The sequence below is a fragment of the Abramis brama genome (genome assembly GCF_963993115.1).
Source record: "Abramis brama genome assembly, chromosome: 1".
Lineage (NCBI taxonomy): Eukaryota > Metazoa > Chordata > Actinopteri > Cypriniformes > Leuciscidae > Abramis > Abramis brama.
This window is the reverse complement of record NC_139963.1, coordinates 43,962,637-43,985,694: the sequence shown is the minus strand read 5'-3', so window position 1 is coordinate 43,985,694 and position 23,058 is coordinate 43,962,637. Positions and strand designations below refer to the sequence as shown.

The 23,058-nt window shown below is 40.0% G+C and overlaps 1 protein-coding gene across 3 annotated transcripts; it reads left to right on the top strand.

Moving 5' to 3' along the window:
* The first annotated feature begins 38 nt into the window (after positions 1–38).
* Positions 39–19,430, top strand: LOC311080262 (uncharacterized protein). 3 transcript variants are annotated; one of them, XM_084110122.1, is made up of 3 exons: positions 39–211; positions 2,706–2,961; positions 11,097–12,707. In XM_084110122.1, exons 2-3 carry the CDS (start codon positions 2,844–2,846, stop codon positions 12,122–12,124), a joined length of 1,146 nt encoding a protein of 381 aa, XP_083966248.1. In that variant the 5' UTR covers positions 39–211; positions 2,706–2,843; the 3' UTR covers positions 12,125–12,707. The 3 variants fall into 3 exon arrangements, 2 of the variants coding, with proteins under 2 accessions (XP_083966248.1, XP_083966249.1); XR_014605547.1 differs by lacking the exon at positions 11,097–12,707 and adding an exon at positions 18,366–19,430 and having other exon boundaries at positions 52–211; XM_084110123.1 differs by having other exon boundaries at positions 69–211; positions 2,711–2,961.
* Positions 19,431–23,058: the final 3,628 nt, after the last annotated feature.

The window sequence follows — 23,058 nt, the reverse complement described above, 5'->3', positions numbered from 1 at the left end:
TGTGTGATTCGCTAACCGCCTAGTTCACGCTGTCCGGAAACGTCACGCCCGTTACCATAACCATAACAGTTGCGTGTGTTCCGCTGTATTGTAAACACAGGCGTCAATATTGCCTTATCAATTTCAACCAGCATCAGACTTAGAGAATATTAGTGGAGAGGAATCGAGCAGAACTTGTACACGAACAGCGGTTACAGGACGTTTCTGAACGGTATGTTTTTTGTAGATGTCTCATTATTTTGATATAGCTTACGCTGTTATTTGTAAATGCTACTGCTTATGCTAATATGCTACTGCTACTGTTTCTGTTTATGTTAATATGCTACTGCTACTGTTTATGTTAAAACACGAAGGGATCCTCGAAGGGATTATTTGATCGTCTCTCTCTCTCTCTCTCTCTCTCTCTCTCTCTCTCTCTCTCTCTCTCTCTCTCTCTCTCTCACACACACACACACACACACCACACACACACACACACACACACACTCTACAAAACAAATGTAGCCAAATATCTGTGTCGTCAGAACTATGAGCACATTACGAGACTAACCACCATGGTTTAAAAGCAATAAAGATGTTTACACAGAACCATCAATGTAACGTTACCTGTCGCCATGATATAATTATTTTATGCCGTGTTTTCAGACTTATCCCTTGATAAAACATGAACAAATACATACAGTGAACTAGAGTGTTTGTATTATCTGACATACATTTGACAGTAATAAATTATTTAGCCACAGCCACAAATCTAACACTAAACTGAAAATGGTATTTTAGTTTTGCAATATAACTGTATAAGAAACAGTGCAACAAATAAATCTAGGAATATAAAACAATTATATAAAATAATCTCTTTAAAACTTAAAGGGATAGTTCGCCCAAAAATGAAAATTCTGTCATCATTTACTCACCCTCAAGTTGTTTCAAACATGTATGAATTTCTTTTTTTCTGCTGAACACAAAAGAAGATATTTTGAAAAGTGTCGGTAACCAAACAGTTGATGGACCCCATTGACTTCCATGGTATTTTTTTCTTCTACTATGGAAGTCAATGGGGTCCATCAACTGTTTGGTTACCGACACTTTTCAAAATATCTTCTTTTGTGTTCAGCAGAAAAAAGAAATTCATTCAGGTTTGAAACAACTTGAGGGTGAGTAAATGATGACAGAATTTTCATTTTTGGCTGAACTATATCCCTTTAATGTCCAGAAACAATTTTGTTAGATAAAAGGCATACAGTTTTTAAATAAGTGCAACAGTAACTTGTAACAGTAACTAATTGAAACTTGCCGGCCCAGAAAGTTAGTAAAGACAAAGTTTAAAATAGTCCAAGTGACTACAGTGGCTCAACCATAAGTTTATCAAGCGGCGAGAATAGTTTTTGTGCGAAGAAAAAAAAAATTGTATTCAACTATTGATTTTCTTCTGTTTAGGCCTCTGAGTGAGTTCACGTAGTGTAACAGCGCAGCGATTCTGGGTTGTACGTCAGAGCGTAGGCTCACTATTGGCCGACGCTGGTCGTGTGTGATGCGTGTGACGTACAAGAAGCGCTGCTTATTTTTGGGTATAAAAAGTATTCTCGTCGCTTGATAAATCATGATGATTGTCAGTTTCTGCACATAAAAACTGGTATGTGTTAGAGATCTAATTACTTTAATACAACGTATTTAACATAAAATCAAACCATGTTTCAGTTCATAGTTATGTTGCTGTAGTGGTTGAAGATGAGTGCCATTAGTGTTTGTCTTTGTATTATTGATGTGTCATATTGAGAGAAATAACAGTATCATCTTTCAATAGAGCAGTTTAATAGTCTTTTGTCATATATCCTGACTCAAATAATGTGTTTTTAATAGCAAACACTCAGAATAAAGTGAGATGATCTGCTGATGATCCTGAATGGCTTGTTGAATGAGTGTTGATAGTCTGAGGCTCATCAATATTAACAGATCTGCTGAAAACACTCTTTATTTCATGACAGTAGTTCCTGTTTTCACCTCATTTTTGATTTTTGATCCGAAGTCGGACACTTTCTGGTTCCCGTAGTGACTGCTCATGTGGTGTTTGCATACTTAACCACAGCTGAAGTGAAATAAATGCAATATTTGCCAAATAATACACAGATGTTTCAGAGACATTTTCATTCAATACTTTATGAAGGCTACTGCTTCATACAGCGTCTGTTTGAACAAGAATAAAGTTCAACATAAGCTACTATCAATGAAGTGGAGTCTACGTTTCTTAATCAGTTTTTTTTTATTTGATAAACATGACACAATATAACATCGCAACTACATGAAAAGAGTGTTTACTGTTATAAAAAAAAACTGATTTGTGAGCTTTAGACGAACTAAAGATGTTGGTATAAACACAAAACACATGTGACAATTGTCATGCGGTGAAACTGGCCAATCGTGGAACAGCTGTGTCATCATCACAGCTCGTGCAGCCGCTCTTGAGAAGCTGCGCTGGCTGAGTTCTCCGGCTACTCTCGAATCACTCTTGCGGTACTTTGATGGTATATGTCACAGTCACGTTGCGTTGGCACTGTATCAAGTTGGACAAAATTTCTAACCGGCATGCACTGCTTCAAGTCAGCCGCCGATCGGTCTGCGCAGAGCTGCATGAAGTCGAACAAGCCTATAAACTTCGATGTGTCATATAATTTTAAAACAAACTCAGTAAACTTTGATTTTTGCAGATCAGCTCCTCCCACATCAGTCACATCATCAGTGAAGCTCCTCCCACATCAGTCACATCATCAGTGAAGCTCCTCTCACTGTAATTCTCCATTAAATGCTGAGATATTCCCATCAGCTACAAGTGAAGACGAGCAGCAATGCATCAGGAAGAGCTGATATCTGTAAAGACTGAGTTTATTAAAGAGGAATGTGAGGACATGAGTGATCCAGAACCCTGCAGAATGAAACACACTGAAGAGACTGAAGAACAAAGAGGTTGGTGTTTATTCTTCATTCATTCATGATGCTGAAGAACATTCATGTTAGAAACATTCAAGCACTTCATCACATTTAGACAAACAGTTGAACTATAAAATGGTACAAAATGTTCTTGTTTGTTTACAACAATTAATTGTTATATTGATTGTCAACATCAGGTCCAACTAAATATTTAGCTGTTTTATTTTACATTTATAACTGGCTCACATTTTTTTTGCAACCATGTTACCAAACATTTTGACATTTCTCAATATAGTTTGCTGGGTATTGGCACAATTTTCGATTAGATTTCTATTCACAAGCTTGTGATTCGATATCGATTGTTTTTGATATACTGTATATATCAGATTAAGTACATGGCACATGTTCTTAAAGTCCCTGTAAAAGCAATTCTAAAAAAAAATTCTAAACACATTATAAATGTTAGAAATGTATTGCTTAATCATATTACAAACACTGTGAACTGTGAAGTACTGAATTGTGGAGTTAGACCGTTAAACAGGTTTTCACCATTGCTGTGTTCCGGATTTTTTGGGCGGGGCTAAAACGGGGGCTCGATGACGCACTGGAGCCCCTGAGCTCCTGGACACACCCCTACTTGATGACGCACTGGAGCCCATTCACATCAGTTTGCAGAGAGAGAGAGAGAGAACATTTTTCACCGATGTCTAGGGGCTGTTTACACCAGGCCACTTCATGCGTTTTCTCAGATCGGATTGCAATCTGATTTATCAAAACGATTCCATTTACACCTGGTTACATAGGCTAAATGTGTGTTTTTTTTGCTGATATAAATCCGATCTTCAATTCCCGCTATATGCAGATTTAGGAGTGCACGTCACCGAAAGCAACAGTTATGAGACGCATTATTTTATTGATCATCAGCTAAAATTTCTGAATCAAAGCCCGCAATAAGAGAAAGCGGAAACAGCCCTGGTAAGATCATTTTGTTTCTTTACATTTGATGAAGATGATTGTGTGTTAAGCGTCTGCGACTTACTTTCACTTTGATTTGCGATAGCACGTTGATGCTCAGCTTCTCATCTGCGGCGATGCGTGTTGCAGTAGTGTCGTCATATCTGACTATAACATGACATATAGCCTATAACACGCTCTCACATGTTTATTTTTTAATAAACCATATTCAACAACATATAAAAATGAAATAATCTTTAGAGTAAAGCCGCAGCCATCATTACCAAGCGCGAACCATTGACAGTGAATGAAACGAAGCGAACTTAGCCTGCAGGCCATAGTGTGACATGCGTTAACCAATGGTGTAAACATAATCATAGATGACACGCCACGGGTTTTTATTTAAAAGAAAGAACGTAGCTTATGTTTGTATGTAGGTCTAGGCAATTTATATTCACAATACTTAATAACTATTATTTTATTGCATTTGTATTAGTTGTTTGAAGAGTTAAAAAAAAATCGGTCGGTCTTAACGCAAGTTTACAACCGGCAAGTCGGTCGGACTAAAAGGGAAAAAATAATAATAATTGGGTCGGTGCTAAATTGACAGGGTCGGTCGGGTTACGGCAAACAAGAATATTTTTAAGGATGGCCTCATTTTACAAGGGATAGTTTTATAAACTTTCGTCGGAGACAACTGGGATTCATTCACTGATAATCCGCTGTTACTGGTGAATGTGGCCGAACCGACTATCTCCCGCCTCGGCCTTCATCCTCCCGTCGCGCCGAAAACTGGTGCCATCATCGGCAGTGCGTGCCCACCAATGAGTGTAAGTTGCCTTGTGTGCTTATGTTATAATTATAGTAGGTAGTCCAGGCTCGAACATGTATGGCTTTGTAAAACAAATTAAGCTGCTAGGAGCATCCATTCCGGCTGTAGCGGTGACAGTTGAGTGTGGCGAGTCGACGGCAGCGAGCTTTCCCACGAGTGGGCGTGGTTTCAGCACAGCCAGCGGACACGCCCCCAGCGTTTGAGAGCAGAGACTCCTGCTCATTTTTTCAAGATTTTGATAGCTTATTTTATGTACTTGCTGGCTTTTTTTATCATTCAAATTTGGCTGGGTGGCTAATAACACATTTTTCTGTGGTGTGACAAACTCAGAACTAGGGATGGGGCCGATCCGATCCAGTATCCAGAAGATGAGTGCCATTAGTGTTTGTCTTTGTATTATTGATGTCATATTGAGAGAAATAACAGTATCATCTTTCAATAGAGCAGTTTAATAGTCTTTTGTCATATATCCTGACTCAAATAATGTGTTTTTAATAGCAAACACTCAGAATAAAGTGAGATGATCTGCTGATGATCCTGAATGGCTTGTTGAATGAGTGTTGATAGTCTGAGGCTCATCAATATTAACAGATCTGCTGAAAACACTCTTTATTTCATGACAGTAGTTCCTGTTTTCACCTCATTTTTGATTTTTGATCCGAAGTCGGACATTTTCTGGTTCCCGTAGTGACTGCTCATGTGGTGTTTGCATACTTAACCACAGCTGAAGTGAAATAAATGCAATATTTGCCAAATAATACACAGATGTTTCAGAGACATTTTCATTCAATACTTTATGAAGGCTACTGCTTCATACAGCGTCTGTTTGAACAAGAATAAAGTTCAACATAAGCTACTATCAATGAAGTGGAGTCTACGTTTCTTAATCAGTTTTTTTTTATTTGATAAACATGACACAATATAACATCGCAACTACATGAAAAGAGTGTTTACTGTTATAAAAAAAAACTGATTTGTGAGCTTTAGACAAACTAAAGGTGTTGGTATAAACACAAAACACATGTGACAATTGTCATGCGGTGAAACTGGCCAATCGTGGAACAGCTGTGTCATCATCACAGCTCGTGCAGCCGCTCTTGAGAAGCTGCGCTGGCTGAGTTCTCCGGCTACTCTCGAATCACTCTTGCGGTACTTTGATGGTATATGTCACAGTCACGTGGCGTTGGCACTGTATCAAGTTGGACAAAATTTCTAACCGGCATGCACTGCTTCAAGTCAGCCGCCGATCGGCGGCTGTAAATACTTCACACTGGAAACACCGCAGAGCAAGACAGCAAAATGCAATGTTTGCAAAGCCGTAATTCAGAGCTCTTTAAAGCTCCCTCGTGTCGTACAACACAACGAACGCAATCAAACGTTTAAAAAAGCACCACGTTACTGTGCGTTCACACCAAACGCGAATAGCGCGTCAAATTCGCGTCTATCGCGTCTAGTTGGACGCTTGAATATTTTGAATACATTCGCGCGTCTGAGGTGAAATCCTGTTCGCAGTCTGTTTGCAAGATGCTGATGCTGATCGAGCATTCATCGAGAGAGTTACTGCATCGGAGCGAGGATCACCCTTCAGATAGTGTGTATGTAAGATGTTTACACTTGCACTTTTCTTATATTTCAAGACTCAAGTATTTGACATTTTGGGAATGTAATAAATATTGACATGACAATCAATTTGAAACCCTTAAAGTTGCATATTTGTTTTCAGAATGGGATTTTTCCTGTTAACAGGATTTCCCGTTTTTTTTTTTACTTCCTTTTCTGACCTTATACTTACCTCAAGTTGCCTTTTGGGACATACATGCATACGTACATATCATACTTGCCTGTTGAGAGAAGTTTATTTCAGCATCATATAAAATAAACATTAATGATAACAAAAATATTAAAGCAAACACAGCTCTGGTATCGGAATAGTATCGGTATCGGCCGATATCCAAATTCAGGTATCGGGATCGGATTGGAAGTGAAAAAATGTGGATCGGTGCAAAATCTCTCAAATAATGCTTTAAAATACACATGGGAATCAGTTGGTAATACACTACTATAATAGTGAAGGCTAAAATTTACTGATTTGTATACAAACACTTAAATTACATTCAATGATGTTTTTTATAATAATAAAGTCATACTAACTTTAAAATTACATTAATATTTTTACACATTTAAAAATGGCTGTCATAAAAACTTTACAGATTTATTCAAACATGCATTAAATATTGAACATTAAAAATTATAATGCATATGTTTATCAACATATGCTCCTCTCTAGAATTGATTTTTCTAGCTGACTAACGAGTTATGGTCACTGAATATGGTTTTCTTTTTTGTGTGATTTATTTATTATTTTTATGATACATACAGGGTGTAAAGAAAATTAGTAAACAACCAAACAAATAAATAAACAGGTATAAATAAGTAATAATAATAACAAAAAAGGTAAAGGACAAAAAGTGGAAAAAAAGGAAGTAGTAAAATAAATATAAATACATTCTAATCAGCAGATAACAATTGAAAACGGAGAAATACAAAGACAGACCAACAAAGTATTACTACTACTACTATGGCCGAGTGCGACGAACTGCTTCTCGTTTTGAGCGTCTCTCTTCCAGAAATGACTTGTAGGCCCCCTGAGAGTCACTGCGGCCATTGTTAATTGCTGCGCGCCAGTTAGGTCTGTCATTTACAAGTGCCTCCCAGTTGTCCAGGTTGATGGAGAAGGCCTGAAGATCCCTCTTAATGACGTCTTTAAAACGTAGATGGGGGCGACCATGTTTGCGGGGGGCATTTGCCAGCTCGCCATATAGCAAGATTTTTGGGAGGCGAGTGTCATTGGATAAATATGCACAATCTAACGGAGGTGGCGTTCACAAAGGATGGTGTACAGGTCACTGGAACCAGTTCTCTCACAGAGTTTGGCACATGATCCTTCCAGCATACCCCCAGTATGGAACGAAGGCAGCGAAAATGGAAGCCGTTGAGACGATGTTCGTGCCTCCTGTATGTTGTCCATGCCTCACTTGCATATAAAAAGGTGCTAAGTACACATGCATGGTATACACAGACTTTGAGGAGCAATGAGAGGTTCTTGTTGTATCCAGACACACTTGCTCAATTTTCCAAACATTGATGATGCCTTCCCAATGCGCATGTCTCTGCATCAAGGTTATTGTTGTTTGATACTGTGGAACCCAGGTAGGTGAATTTGTCTACCACAGATAGACATACGTTGTTAATGTATACTGTAGGGTTTAGGGTTGCAGGTTGGGCAAGGATAACTGTCTTTTTAAGACTAACCTGCAAACCAAACTCTAGACATGCAGCGGCAAAATATGAGCAGAGTAGTTGTAGATCTGCCTCTGAGTGGGCAACAAAGGCAGCATCATCAGCATAAAGCAGCTCAGCCTACTTTAGTCTTCGCCCGCAGTCTGGCCAAATTGAACAGTGCCTGAGCTGCGGGTGTGTAGAAGGATACCCGAGTCATCAGGGAAGGCATGGCATAGTAGGGCAGAGAAGAAAATTCCGAAGAGGGTAGGAGCAAGGACACATCCCTGCTTTACCCCACACCTTATCTGGAACTTATCAGAGCGAATGTCTTCAGACTGTACAGTTGCCTTCATGCCCTCATGAAACTCAGTGATCACCTTTAGTAACTTTGGAGGGCAGCCAAGTCTTTGTAGGATGAGGAAAAGTCCACATCAACTAACGTAGTCAAAGGTCTTGGTCAAGTCTACAAATGCCAAGAACAGACGTTTATGCCGTTCAATACACTTTTCCTGTAGTTGACGGACACAAGAAAATTTCAGTTCAGTTATATTCAAATGGATCATGCATAAGAAATGGATCCTATACATGTAAATACAAACATATTATATTTATAAATAAGCCAACACAGGGAACGAGTATCTTGTTAATTCAAATTGTATTCTAAAATAAAACTATATACACGTTTACAGATTGTGAGCCCTACAACCTACTGCCACCGGAATGCTGCTGTGCCAATTCTGATTTACGAGGTGAGACGCAGTCCATGTCAGATCTAATGCCAAGTGAATGCACATTCCAGCATGCGATGGAGGTGTATGCGACAGTTGCAGGATGACGACCAGGTCGCGTCTGCCGTACACGCGAACCTTGCCGAGCAACAACAGCACTCTTAAGGACAGAGTGCTCCCGAGTTGCCAGTCGTGGAGGCTGAATGCTAGACGTCATAATGGAGAGATGAGATGAGTAGAGAGCGCCCGGGCAAAAAAATTAAGTAAAAGGATGTGTGCCCTGGTCAAACTTCCACCTCTGCACTCAATGCTACAGATTCCAACGGAACACAGGTGTGTGATGGTTGGTGTAGTTATGAGTTGCCCCACAGTGACCAGCTGACTAGGTGTATTGCCCTGTGACCATTGGCGAGGTGCTCTTCTGCTCATCTGGCGGCTGAGACAGACTGACTCAGGTGCCGTGACACAAAGCGCGCTCTGATACTCAGCATACCAGACCCTGCTGCCGGGCTAGCAGGGTGGACTGGGTTTCGTCTGGTCTCTCGCCTTTGACCTGGCTGGCTTGCTTGAAGCTACCAGGGGTACAAGGTCCCGCCAGCTTAGCTCTCAGGGTCATTGGGACTCAAGCTGTTTCGCCACGACAAGGCACCAGTCCATGGAACAGAACGAAGTATTAAGTGCACTTAAAACTGAATTCTAAACATCAATGTAAAATTACAAAGTACTAGCTGGAATGGGAAATGTTAATCAGACATATTAAAGATTGCAGAGTCTGTATGTATGCTAAAAAGTAGAGAATCATGTAATCATGTTCGGTGAAGAGAAAGTTTTTTTTTTTTTTTTTTTTTTTCAAGTTTGATGAAATACAAGGTGTCTTCAATCCACCTAGAGTGTGATGGGGGATGGAATGTGTTTTTTCTGAGGTAAATGTGATATTACATGACATATTGCTTACAAGACGTCTTTCTGTGGTTGAAACACTAATTAAGCGATTACATCAGACATGTTACGTGTTTAGATGAGTTTTACTGTATGTTTTAACATACCTTCAGATGTCCATTCATGTTTATTTTGTGCTGTCACTGATATTAAAGAGGAGATGATCAGTTCGGCTGTGTGCTTCTGTCACACCACATTAAACAGCACCAAAACAGTATTTATTTTTTGAATTTCGTAATAAAATGGACGTAATTGCAAACCTTAGACTTTGTTTCATATCAAAAGTAACAAAGCATAAAGATCATTGCGATTTATTGGATGGATCTGCGCTACAATCATTCATCAACTGAAAACAGGATAGACTAATCGATTCTTGGGATTTAAGAATCGATATCGGTTCGTAAAAATGAGAATTGATTAAAATCGAAAATCAATATTTTTTACCTAGCCCTAAAAAAAACTGTAAACTGTATTAAGTAAATAAGCTTTCCAGAATCCCAAAATGGCTGACAGGGATGTAAACCTAACCTATTTATCAGTTTTCCTGTAACCAAAGAACACTAACCAGAAGAGTCTCCGTTACCTAAACTTAAACGCTAAAAAACGACCTTACTTACTATTAATAAGCAGTAAATTAGGAGTTTGAGGCAAAAGTTGTAGTTAATAGTGAATGTGTTCCCCATACTGAGGTGTTACCCATATTTCATCAAATTAAAAAATTGTATTTATGAGCATTTTTCATAACAATACACACATTTTTTAACAACTTTTTTCATTCACTTTTTTTTTGTATATAGAGTACAAAACATTATTCAGTTCAAAATAATTATTTTGTATGCGGCCTATTAAATCTCCTGCTGTTTATGATGTCATCTGTTATAATAAACAACAGTTAAGCTAAAAAAGAAAAACAGTTCTTAAATTGAAAACGTCTTGGCACTGTGGGCCCTATCTTGCACCCAGCGCAATTGATTTTGTACACCGACGCATGTATCATTCCTATTTTGCACCCGCGCACAGCAGACTTTTCCCTCCACAGACGCACGTCAGTTAACTAAGAAATACACTTGCGCTCCCCGGGGCAGTTCAGCGCAAAGAGGAGGCGTGTTCCGGCGCAAACGTTCCCTCATGCTATTTTACAGGTTTAGAAAACAATTCCGCCACTGACCAGGAAAAACCTAGTTTAAAGTCAGTGGCGTGTTGCGCATGTTATTCATATGCTAATTTAAGGGCGCATGCTTGGCCATAATCAATGTAGCGTGTGCACAACGTGCATACACTTTGATTCTCTCATCTACACAGCCGTTTTCATTTTTGCAAATCATACATTGCGATAGATTTACGATAGACACTTTATGTCCTTTCACTTTATAATCATATTTCTCTTTGAATTTTGATGTACTGAAAATGCAATTAAACTTTTTTTTTTATTTCAGAGCTGATGGAAGTGAAGGAGGAGAGTGAAGAACTGAGTGAAGTGAAGGAGGAGAGTGGAGAACTGAGTGAAGTGAAGGAGGAGAGTGAAGAACTGAGTGAAGTGAAGGAGGAGAAACATCATGTCAAACCTGGAGAAAAACCTTTTTTAAAGAAAAGAAGAGCCAAGAAATCATTCACCTGCACTCAGTGTGGAAAGAATTTCCCAACCAAACAAAAACTTGAGCGTCATATTAGAGTTCACACTGGAGAGAAGCCGTTCACATGTGATCAATGTGGAAAAAGTTTATCAAACAAACTAAATCTTGAGCGTCACATGAGAGTTCACACTGGAGAGAAGTCGTTCTCGTGTGATCAATGTGGAAAGAGTTTCACATGGAAACAAAATCTTGAGATTCACATGAGAGTTCACACTGGAGAGAAGTCGTTCTCATGTAATCAATGTGGAAAGAGTTTCACATGCAAACAAAATCGTGAGATTCACATGAGAGTTCACACTGGAGAGAAGCCATTTACATGTGATCAATGTGGGAAGAGTTTCCCATACAAACAAAGTCTTGAGGTTCACATGAGGATCCACACCGGAGAGAAGCTGTTCACATGTGATCAATGTGACAAAACATTTCTTTTGGCATCAAACCTGAAGACACACCTGACAGTTCATACAAAGGAGAAGCCACATTCATGTTCTGTATGTGGAAAGAGTTTTTCAGTGCTGAAATCTTTACAAAGACATGAGAAAACTCATTCTGATGTAAGAGAGTATGTGTGCTTTGAGTGTGAGAAGACTTTTACTATAGCGATATGTTTAAAACGGCACCAGAGAATTCACACTGGAGAAAAACCTTTTAAGTGTTTACTCTGTAACAAGAGATTCAATCGGTCAGAACATCTGAAAAGACATGAGAGGATCCACACTGGAGAAAAACCTTACAAGTGTTCACACTGTGACAAGAGATTCAGTCTGTCACAACATCTGAAAACACATGAGAGGATCCACACTGGAGAGAAGCCGCACACGTGTGATTAGTGTGGAACGAGTTTCACTATTAAAAGTCACCTGAAGATACACATGAAGTTTCATTGGGCATCAGTCCTGTAGAAACACCTGAAGATTCACACAAAGGAGAAGATTCATTCGTAATATTACAGCAGAAAAGACACGGCGATGTGTGTTTCAGTGCAGGAAGTCCTTTACTACAGACGATGAACTGAAAGACCACCAGAAAATCCACACTGGAAAAAAACAACACCGCATCAAGAGATTCAGTCTTTCTGAAACACATGGAAGGATTCACTGGAGAGAAACACATCAGAGTTTTATTGTTGATGAATTTGTATCACATCAGTTCTCTTTTATGAAGGAAAGCAGTAGTTTTTTCTACTCTTCCATGCAAATGAAAGATATACTTTCTTGTATCTTTGAAACTGGACCTTTTTTTCTTCTCTTCTTCTCTTGAGATGCTTATAGTAAAAAAAAATAGTGAACGCTTGAAGAAATCATACCAATCATAAAGGTTATCACAGTCATGTTTTTATTTTATCTGTCAGTAGCCTACGTCTCGTCTCTTTATACCGGACTATCATAAAATAAAGCAACATTTTTTTCGGGAGCTTCCTCTGTTTCTCTGACTGAAAATATCTGTATGGGAGTCGAGAGAGTGCTAAAGCTCTTCAGGTCGTATTTTTGGTGGCATATATTTGTAGAAATTAGCATTCTTTCTAAATGTGATGTAAATATGTCCTTTACCAGATAAACAGAAACAGACGCGACTGAAGAAGTAAGTGTGTCGTCTTTCTTTTGTGAAATAGACCTAACGGTAATTTATTTCTGAGTGACTAATGTGCAATTTTGACATAAATTTCATTATGATCAATGTATCACCTTTTATTGTAAACCTGTGGTAAAACATTGATGCTTGGGTTTTAAATATTTAAGTAAACAACAAAAATGCCAGCAAACGGACGCATTTCATCATGTTATTTTCAACGCTGTTTCCAGTGATTTCTGATTAGTTTTCTGATAAAACTTCCATTTGTTGGTGAAATGATGGGTTAGTGTGACGTTCCAGAAAGGCGTGTTGCGGGCGTGTTTTAGTGAAGCGCTGTGGAGCTTCTGGCCCGACAGTGGAAACGCAGGCCCGGTGCTATTAGCCCGGCACGGCCCGTTTAAAGCCCTGGCTCGCACCCGACAGTGGAAACGCGGCTATTGTGTTAGATTACACCAAGAGGTAAACACTCTCCTTTTCAGGGCGTATAGCTTCCTTGTGGATGAAGCTCTGGAGTTGAGTATGGTCTCTACAACCTCAGTTTAGAGCCCCTAGGAGGCCAGATCCACAGGTTGAGTGTTTCTGGACAGGTATGGAGGATTGCTACCCCCGCCTAAGATAGAAGGTCCCTCCTGACCGGCAGCTCCAATGGAGAGCCGTCGAGAAGTGATACTAGGTTTGAAGCAGAGCAATCGGGGGAAATGCATACAGATGTAGCCTCGGCCACGTCTGCACCATTGCGTCCAGTCCCAGTGGGGCTAGATGTGTGAGAGAGAACCAAAGTGGACAGTGCGTCATATCTTGAGACGCGAGATCCACCTGTACCATAAACTCCCCAAATGTGCTCCAGGCTCCCAAATTCAGCAGGCTGGACGTTACCCAGACAGCATTTACATCTGTGCCAGATCCATTTTTGAATCAGCAGATTCAGTAGTCAGCAGTATGTTATATGAGTAGTCACTCACTATGCAGATCTGCACCAACTTTGCGCCAGACTTGCCTGTAGCTTCCACAGTGACAATCCGTCCGGCGCCGATCCGGGGCAGCTGCGCAGACCAGACGTGCTATAACTGAATCGAGTACACCCAGCGGGTGTGGGCCGGATACCCAACCGGACGCGCCACAACTAACGGAACGCTTTTTTCCCGCATAAACCCGCAACTCTTATCTGACAGGCATAAGAGTGGAAGACTGCAGGCTGCACCATCTTTGTGATTATTGTTAATTGCATTATACAAGTAAAATTTAGTAAGTGCATTATAAAAGTAAAAAGTAAAGCTGGGTAGTATAGCCTAGGCTACAGCTAGCTGGTAGTATAGGTTATTTTAAATATCCACAACTAATGTGAACAAAGGCTTTAAGGCTCAATCGGTGATCTTTGCTTAATATTCACTAAAATTGCTGAATATCGTGTGTTAGCTGCAAAATCGTAGCCATGTTAGCGCTACCCACCACCTACCAGCGGTGACCGCTGCTAGCTACTGCTAGCGCCTTGCAACAATAACAAATTAATTACTTCCCACATCCAAATACATTAACTAGTTCGACATCAGTACCATATCAAGTCTCACTGTATTATACCGGCTGTACAGTGCGACACGTGCTATGAAAAAATTGGTCTGTGCGATGAATAAATATATCACTGTAGCACACGTGCGATACAGTTTTGTAATTAACTCCATTACTTGTGTTTGTTTTCAAGCATGATAACAGTCGTGTTGTACTTGTGCTCAGGAGTATGCGATATCACGATTTTTGATTGTGGATTAAAATGTCTCCACGATCTGCTTTTGAAGAAATATGGTATCGCGCTACAGTGCATTACATCAGCTGCATTCCTGGCGCCTCCGTCCAAATACTGTACAACTCATCGTACATTCACATGTTAACGTAGCGGTAGAGTTACACTCACAGGACACTGCACTTATTGCGCAATCACAAAAGTTCATTGTTTCGTTATTTCATGCATTTTACTATAATGTCATGTAATAAAGCACCTTTGAATATCGAATCTAATATTTACTCTTTGTTTCTTTACTTTGTGTGCTTTTTGTACGTCTTACAGGAGCAGTGAGGAAGAATCGCATGTCTGACAAAGCCACCGACTCAGAGATAAATCAATACGCCATCAGATGGTTTAAAGGATAACTGTCGCCAAATTGCAACCTAGGGTCTTTTTGTTAATCTACCTGAGGCAAACTTTCTTTAAAAGAATAATAAAAATGTAAACGTCACTTTTAAGTTTGACCGTATTTTAGTTTTCGGTCAAATTGCCTTTTAAATGGGAGAGCTAGGGGCACTACTATGATAGCATCAAAAATCGCTATTTTTAAAACACTAAGAAGGCTCGACACAACATGAAACTTTGCTTTAAGTATCACCAGGGGCTCTACACATGAACTCGAGCATTGAGAACATTACAGAGTTTACTAAAAAGAAAGATTTTGAACAACTCACTGTTGCTGTGTCCGCAGGCATTTTGACAGTCAAAAATAGTCGATCCCGTGAAGGCGGCGATGCATTTGAAAAAATGCTGCGCATCAAAAAGCTGGCCCATGCCCATCTTTATGCAAATGAATCCTATCCAATAGAGGTAGAGAGCACATGGAGACTGGGGGAAGTCTCTCGCGGGTCACACGCACAACATTCCCCGCTGGCTCAAAACCAAGCCCATAGCGGTAAACTTGAGGAACGCCCATCAACGTACAAATGTGGAGGCGTCGTGGCACCACGCTTCAGTCGCAAAAGTGGATCCGTACCGTAACCTGTTAACATGGAGCCGAAATAAAAACGGACATGTCACGCAGCCAGTGTGTAGCCGGCCTTAGATCTCTTTGAATGGCTCTCAGACGCTGTTTTGAAAACATATAGTGGTTAAAGTGTGTAAAAAATGTTTTAACTTGGCAAAGATGACCACGAGCTGTAATGTGTGTGCACTGTAGCTTAAGCCTGGTATATCTGCCAGTCTGAGGCCTTTCATCATGTTTGCACCACTCTGCCTTGGTTGACATCCCAATCATTCAGCATGCTAAGGAAAATCTCCCTGACATCTCCCAAACTCTGAATCAAAATGCACCAATGCTATATTTTCTAAATGTCATAATCATTTAAATTATTACATTCTTTACATTAATACATTTTTAGCTAACTGTGACTTTGTATATGTACATTTCTGAAATACTTAGACAGTTAGCTCTGATAACAGAACTCTCTAAATTGTGATATGGGACATTTAGGACTACCTGTTTCCTTTGCCAGTAGCCTACTGTCTATAAAATGACATGTTAGGCTCATTAGTGATTCAGTTTCTCCAGACCAACAGTCTGTGGGGAAGGACAAACAGGGGCCAGCATTCTCTGTCTTAATTCGCTGTTCAACCTTTTTGTACATGTAATATAGTGAGTACAAGCTCTTTATGTTTGTACAATTTCTTCAATTCCTTTATAAATTAGTAAAATGTTATTTTTCTAATACTTTAAATACTGTTCAATTTCTTATTTGTGCTTTATGTTTAATAAAGTGTTATGTGCATTTATTAAATTAATTATTTTCGCTTGGCATACCAGCGTGATTACGTCATCGCACACTTCAGTGGGTGGTGCGCGCCCGTGATGCGCTTCATTCTGAGTAAATACACCAACAAAGAAGCCATCACTGCAGCGCTCTCTTTTATTTAATTTTTCTTTAATCCTTATACTCCTTTTCAGGTAACTAAAACACAGTTCGGTTTTGAGTATAAACATTGTTAATGCAATACTGATGAGTTGTGTGTGTTTAAAGTGGTTGTTTTTTTTACTATATTAACAGTGTGTCATGAGTTTAGTATGCCTGAGCACATGGTTAGCATGAGTGTTTCGCGATTAGCGCGATAGCCCGCTATTCATTATAAATGGTCATTATGGCAATGTTATTTTGAGTGTATGAGAGTACATGATGTTGTTTCAGTCTTATTTTGTTTGTAAAAAAAGCATGAGATTATAGTGTTAAAACCATGCAGCTGTAAATGCCACACGTCATTTTGGGGCTAGAGCATGAGATGTTAAATAGCTTGTTGATCATATTTTAATAGGCGTTTACCATATCTGACTCAAATAATGTGTTTCTATCTGCAAACACTCAGAATAAAGTGAGATGATCTGCTGATGATCCTGAATGGCTTGTTGAATGAGTGTTGATAGTCTGAGGCTCATCAATATTAACAGACCTGCTGAAAACACTCTTTATTTCATGACAATGGTTCCTGTTTTCACCTCATTTATTATGCTGATGTCTTCAGATCTCCTGTAAATTGACACTTTAAGCTCATTTCATTGGTGTCAACAGACTGAGGGAATTTATTGCTTACAAATATGTACATTTATTTCTTTGTGTTTATACTTTAAATTTTTTTCTTATACAGTTCTTTACTACTTTTCTAGGTATAACAAAATAATGTTAGAACTAAAAATAAAAATGTGTGAAAAATAAAAATGTAAAAATGAAAATTAAAAATAAAAATGAAAAATAAAAATGTCGTTCATCTTCGGAACACAAATTAAGATATTTTTGATGAAATCTGAGTGCTGGATCACTTCTCCATAGGCTGCTAGGTGACCGAAACTTGCTGGCCCAGAAAAGTTATTAAAGAGATCGTTAATATAGTCCAAGTGACTACAGTGGCTCAATCTTAAGTATATCAAGCGACGAAAATACTTTTTGTGCACAAAAATAACGACTTTATTCCACTATTCATTTCCTTCTCTCTGGGCCTCGAGTTGGTTCACGTAGTGTTTTTGCGCTGCGCGTCTGTGTTGCACGTCAACACGCATCACACACTAAATATCTTAATTTGTGTTCCGAAGATGAACGAAGGTCTTACGCGGTTGGAACAACATGAGGGTGAGTAATTACTGACAGAATTTTCATTTTTGGGTGAACTAACCCTTTAAATAAATCCAGAATGGCTTACAGGATTGTAATCATAATTTAAGCAAACTCTGAATTATAGTTACTGATAAAGTTGTATTTCTCATAAATTAAAGCAAAGTTCTGCAATGGTCATGAATGGACGTCACAAAAAAAACACTGCATCTTTTTTAACTTTTTAAAACAACTAGAAAAGCAACTATATAAACTATATAAAAAAGATAGATAGATAGATAGATAGATAGATAGATAGATAGATAGATAGGTATTGGTCTCAGAAAAAGAAGTTTAAATGACATTTCAGTAAGTTGGTTTTCTCAACCAGACTTAAAAAGCTTATAGTAGATCAATAAGTGAAAGGAATATCAATCTAAAAGTTGTTGTCAGTATATTGGCCCTGTTGTATATATATTTTTTATGTTAATATTATCCTAGTTAAGTGTCATTCATCCATTTTCATAAATTCATAATTTATAAATATTAATCTAAATAATTACAATATTTTATGGCTCACTTTTATGTCATTTTACTTCATGTTTCTCTCTTTGAATTTTGATGTACTAAAAATTAAATTAATTATTTTTTCTTTCATTTCAGACCCGATGGAAGTGAAGGAGGAGAGTGAAGAACTGAGTGAAGTGGAGGAGAAACATCATGTCAAACCTGGAGAAAAACCTTTGAGTCGCTCAAAGACTAAAAAGACATTTTTTAAAGAAAAGAAGAGCCAAGAAATGTTTCACCTGCACTCAGTGTGGAAAGAGTTTCACAAACAAACCAAATCTTGATGTTCACATGAGAGTTCACACTGGAGAGAAGCCGTTCACATGTGATCAATGTGGGAAGATATTCGGCCGATCATGTCACCTTAATGTTCACATGAGGATCCACACTGGAGAGAAGCCGTTCACATGCAATCATTGGGAAGATATTCGGCAGATCACATCACCTTAAAAGTCACATGAAGATCCACACTGGAGAGAAGCCGTTCACATGTGATCAATGTGGCAAAACATTTCTTTTGGCATTAAACCTGAAAAAAAACACTTGACAGTTCACACAAAGTAGAAGCCACATTCATGTTCTGTATGTGGAAAGAGTTTTTCAGTGCTACAAACTTTACATAGACATCAGAAAATACACACTGGTATAAGAGAGTGCATGTGCTTTGAGTGTGAGAAGACTTTTATTTCAGTGAACTGTTTAAAACTGCACCAGAGAATTCACACTGGAGAAAAACCTAACAAGTGTTCACACTGTGACAAGAGATTCAATCAGTCAGGACATCTGAAAAGACATGAGAGGATCCACACTGGAGAAAAACCTTACAAGTGTTCACACTGTGACAAGAGATTCAGTCACTCATCAACTCTGAAAACACATGAGAGGATCCACACTGGAGAAACCCCTTACAAGTGTTCACACTGTGACAAGAGATTCAGTCAGTCAGCACATCTGAAAAGACATGAGAGGATCCACACTGGAGAGAAGCAGCACATGTGTGATTAGTGTGGAAAGAGTTTATCTTTTAAAAGTCACCTGAAGATACACATGAAGATCCATACAGTGGAGAAACCACGTTTGCCGTATTTAGTTTGATCAAACTCTTGTGTTCTTGCTGTGAAAAACACTGTGATCTTGTAAAGCTGTGTTCTTGTAACTCTTCATCTCGTCTCTCTCTGCTGTGATCATGAAATACTCGTTGCTGCACTGTAAACAGAAAACTGTGAAATATACAGTAAGTTGCTGTAGTTCATTTCACAGTATGCTTACTGTAAATTTAATCGCAACTTAATCATAACTTTGAAAATACTGTAAACATTTTTACAGTAATAATAACAGTACTGTTTCATCACCACAAATATTTTATTATTTACTGTAATATGGATTACTGAATTAATTCTGTGCACTGCAAAATGAAGACACTGTTTTTGACACAAAAATGCCATTTATTGAATACTTTTCACACTAAATTTCAAAATGATTTCTTTTTTCAATAGGTAAACATTTTTCTGCGAATATTTTTTGTTTTGTTTTGTATACAACAACACTTTCCTGAACATACAAATCAATCCTGTTAAAGCTTTATTAAAATGTTCGGTTAAAATTAGAAATGTATAAAATACTACTTAAATTATTTAAAAACAGCAGGATTTCAAACTAGAATTTGGTTCCAGAGCGTTGTTTTTCTCCAGAATTGTATTTTTCTTCTAAGACTGGACCTGAATTAGTCAACTTCCTGGGTTGGAGTCTTCTACCCTGCAGTGGAAGAAATTAAATATGAATGTTAAAGGTTATAAGCAAGACAAATGGGTTGATGACAATATACTGTATATAAAAGTGTGATTGGCTAAATCAAACGATCCAGTCGACATGTAATATAATGATGTAATATAATGTCCACTTCTCTATAAACCACAACTCTCACTTAAAACAGAGGTGTCCACACTTTTTTTTAAAGGGGGGCAGATTTGATGTTGTGGACACGCCTGGGGGTCAGATGCTGTCAACTGTCAAAGCTGTTGTCATTTCCAAAAGGGCAAAACATGTAGGCTAATATTATATATAAATATATATACAGGGTGTGATTTGTGAAAAAAAAATGAAAAAAACGGGAATTGAAAAGCATTTTTTTTTTTTCTTGAAAATAAATCACAAACCACAGTGGAGTAATATAGACTTTTTTTGGCAGCTGTTACAGAAACATTTCTACAATAAATATTCTGATTAAACTTTGAGCTTTTTCAAGTATTAGAAAGATTAGATAGCTTTGATATTTGACCACTATTTACCATGTCACTAATAATTCTTCATTTCTGATAGGAATAAAGAATCAATTGTTAGTCACTGATATTTTGAACAGAATAACGAGACACAAACCTGTATATATTCAGTCGCGTTTACTCCCATTTATTTTTGATCACAGTGCTTCGGTAGCCTACACAACATAGGCTACGAACTTTTAGTCCAAAAGTGCGCATATTTGTAAATATGTATTCACACGTTTACCTCATATTTCTTAAGATATAACAGATCGTCTCAGTTAGGTATGTAACCCTCGTTACAGTAGGGAACGGAGACGTTACGTCAGTGATGACGAATGGGGTATCACTTAGAAAGACTCTCACCTTCGAGTATACAAAACGAGCCAATGGCAAGAAAATGCCATGGGTCTGCGGAATTTGCATAGCGTAAGTCCGCCCCACGTCGTGGGTATATAAGGACGTTCCAGTGGTACAGCAGAAGTGGCAGGTAGACGTAACGTCTCCGTTCCCTACTCAGGGAGTTACGTCAGTGACAACGAATGGGGTTCCCAGTCTAATCACGCCACCTCGGCTGTCTTCCTGTGCCCTGCGTAAGTCTGAGCTCCCTGTCGTGAGACTGGCACGGTACACTGGGAAGCATATCTCAGTGGAAATATGCAATCATGCCCAGCCCAAAGGGGGGGGACTTGGAATACACATATGACCCGGAGGGGCTGCATATGGATTATCACTTAGAGGCTTACAGTGGAAATACACATGTGGGGGTCGCCATGCACATGGAGGCACCTAGCCAAGCACAAAAGCTGCCGGTGGCATAACTGTGCTGGAGGAACTTAGAGCTTATTAGGCTCACTTGAGGAAATATTGAACATATCCCATCCATGGAGAGGAATGGAGAGTAAGCGAAGACACCTGAGCAGAATCTAGTACCGGCTGGTTGAAGCGAGTACATGAGAAGAAACTGGCTCCACTCGGAGATTGTAGAATATCGCGAATGTGTTAGGTGTCGCCCAGCCTGCAGCTCTGCAGATGTCTGTTAGCGAGGCGCCATGCGCTAGAGCCCAAGAGGAGGCCACACTCCGAATGGAGTGGGCCGTCACACCAAGGGGGCATGGTCGACCTTGCTGCTGGTATGCCAAAGCAATGGCGTCCACTATCCAGTGAGACAACCTTTGCTTGGAGAAAGCCTTTCCCTTCAGCTTCCCACCATAACAGACAAAGAGCTGGTCTGAGGTCCTGAAACACTGCGTTCTGTCTACGTAAGCACGGAGGGCGCGTACTGGACAGAGCAGTGCCAAGGCTGGGTCTGCTTCCTCCGAGGGCAGTGCTTGCAGGTTCACCACCTGGTCTCGAAAGGGTGTGGTAGGAACCACATATCCAGGCCGGGGTCTTAGAATCATGTGAGAGTTAGCCGGCCCGAATTCCAGGCACGCTTCGTCAACCGAAAATGCCTGCAGGTCCCCTACCCTCTTGATGGAGGCCAATGCAACCAGGAGCACTGTCTTAATTGACAGGAACTTAAGCTCCACTGATTGCAGAGGCTCAAAGGGAGCACTCTGCAGGGCAGTTAGTACCACTGAGAGGTCCCAAGAGGGAACGAGAGGAGGGCGAGGAGGATTCAGTCTCCTCGCTCCTCTCGGGAACCTGATGATCAGGTCTGCTTTCCCAGAGACTTACCTTGAGGGGAATTGGCCAGGGAGGTGCTGTTGCGAGGAGTAAGTTCTGACAGCTTGAGACAGCTCGTCGGCCGCACGGTTCAGGTCTCCCGGGATATAAATGGCTCGAAGCAACCTCAGATGCTTCTGACTCCATATGAGTAGGTGGCGGGTGAGTTGCGACATACGGCGGGAGTGCAGACCACCTTGTCGGTTGATGTACGCTACTGTTGCGGTATTGTCTGATCGGACTAGCACGTGCTGACCCCTGAGCAATGCACGGAAGCGGTGCAGGGCGAGACGTACAGCCAGCAATTCGAGGCAATTGACATGCCAAAGGCGCTGGGGTCCTGTCCAGGAGCCTGCGGTAGCATGTCCATTGCACATGGCGCCCCAGTCCGTGGTGGAGGCATCTGTTGATACAACATGCCTGGAAACTCGTTCTAAGGGCACTCCGGCCCGTAGAAAGCTGGGGAAGGTCTGATGGCAGGTCGGATTCACTGGAACTCGGAGTGTGCCGTGTTGTCATGCCCACCTCGGGACTCGATCGCAAAGCCAAAGCTGAAGCGGTCTCATATGAAGCAATCTGAGCGGCATTACTGCGGCTGCCATATGCCCCATGAGCCTCTGAAATAATTTCAGTGGAACCGCACTCTTGCCCTCGAATTGACGGAGGCAAGTCAGCAGTGACTGCGCGCGCTCGCTCGTAAGCTGCGCGCACATGGCGGCCGAGTCGATTTCCATACCGAGAAAAGAGATCTTCTGCACGAAGATCTGGCGTGACCGGCCGGGCGTGGGTGGCATAGCGGCCTGGTGCGGGGGCACGGTCATTAGCCGCGTCCTGCCAGAGGAGGCCAGGGAAGGACCAGCGTT

What these genes read in the sequence shown, in the direction of transcription:
- LOC311080262 (XM_084110122.1), top strand. Translation starts at nt 2,844, where the DNA reads ATGCATCAGGAAGAGCTGATATCTGTAAAGACTGAGTTTATTAAAGAG. An exon ending in AGAGACTGAAGAACAAAGAG is followed by an intron (nt 2,962 to 11,096) that starts GTTGGTGTTTAT and finishes TTTTTATTTCAG; the next exon opens with AGCTGATGGAAGTGAAGGAG.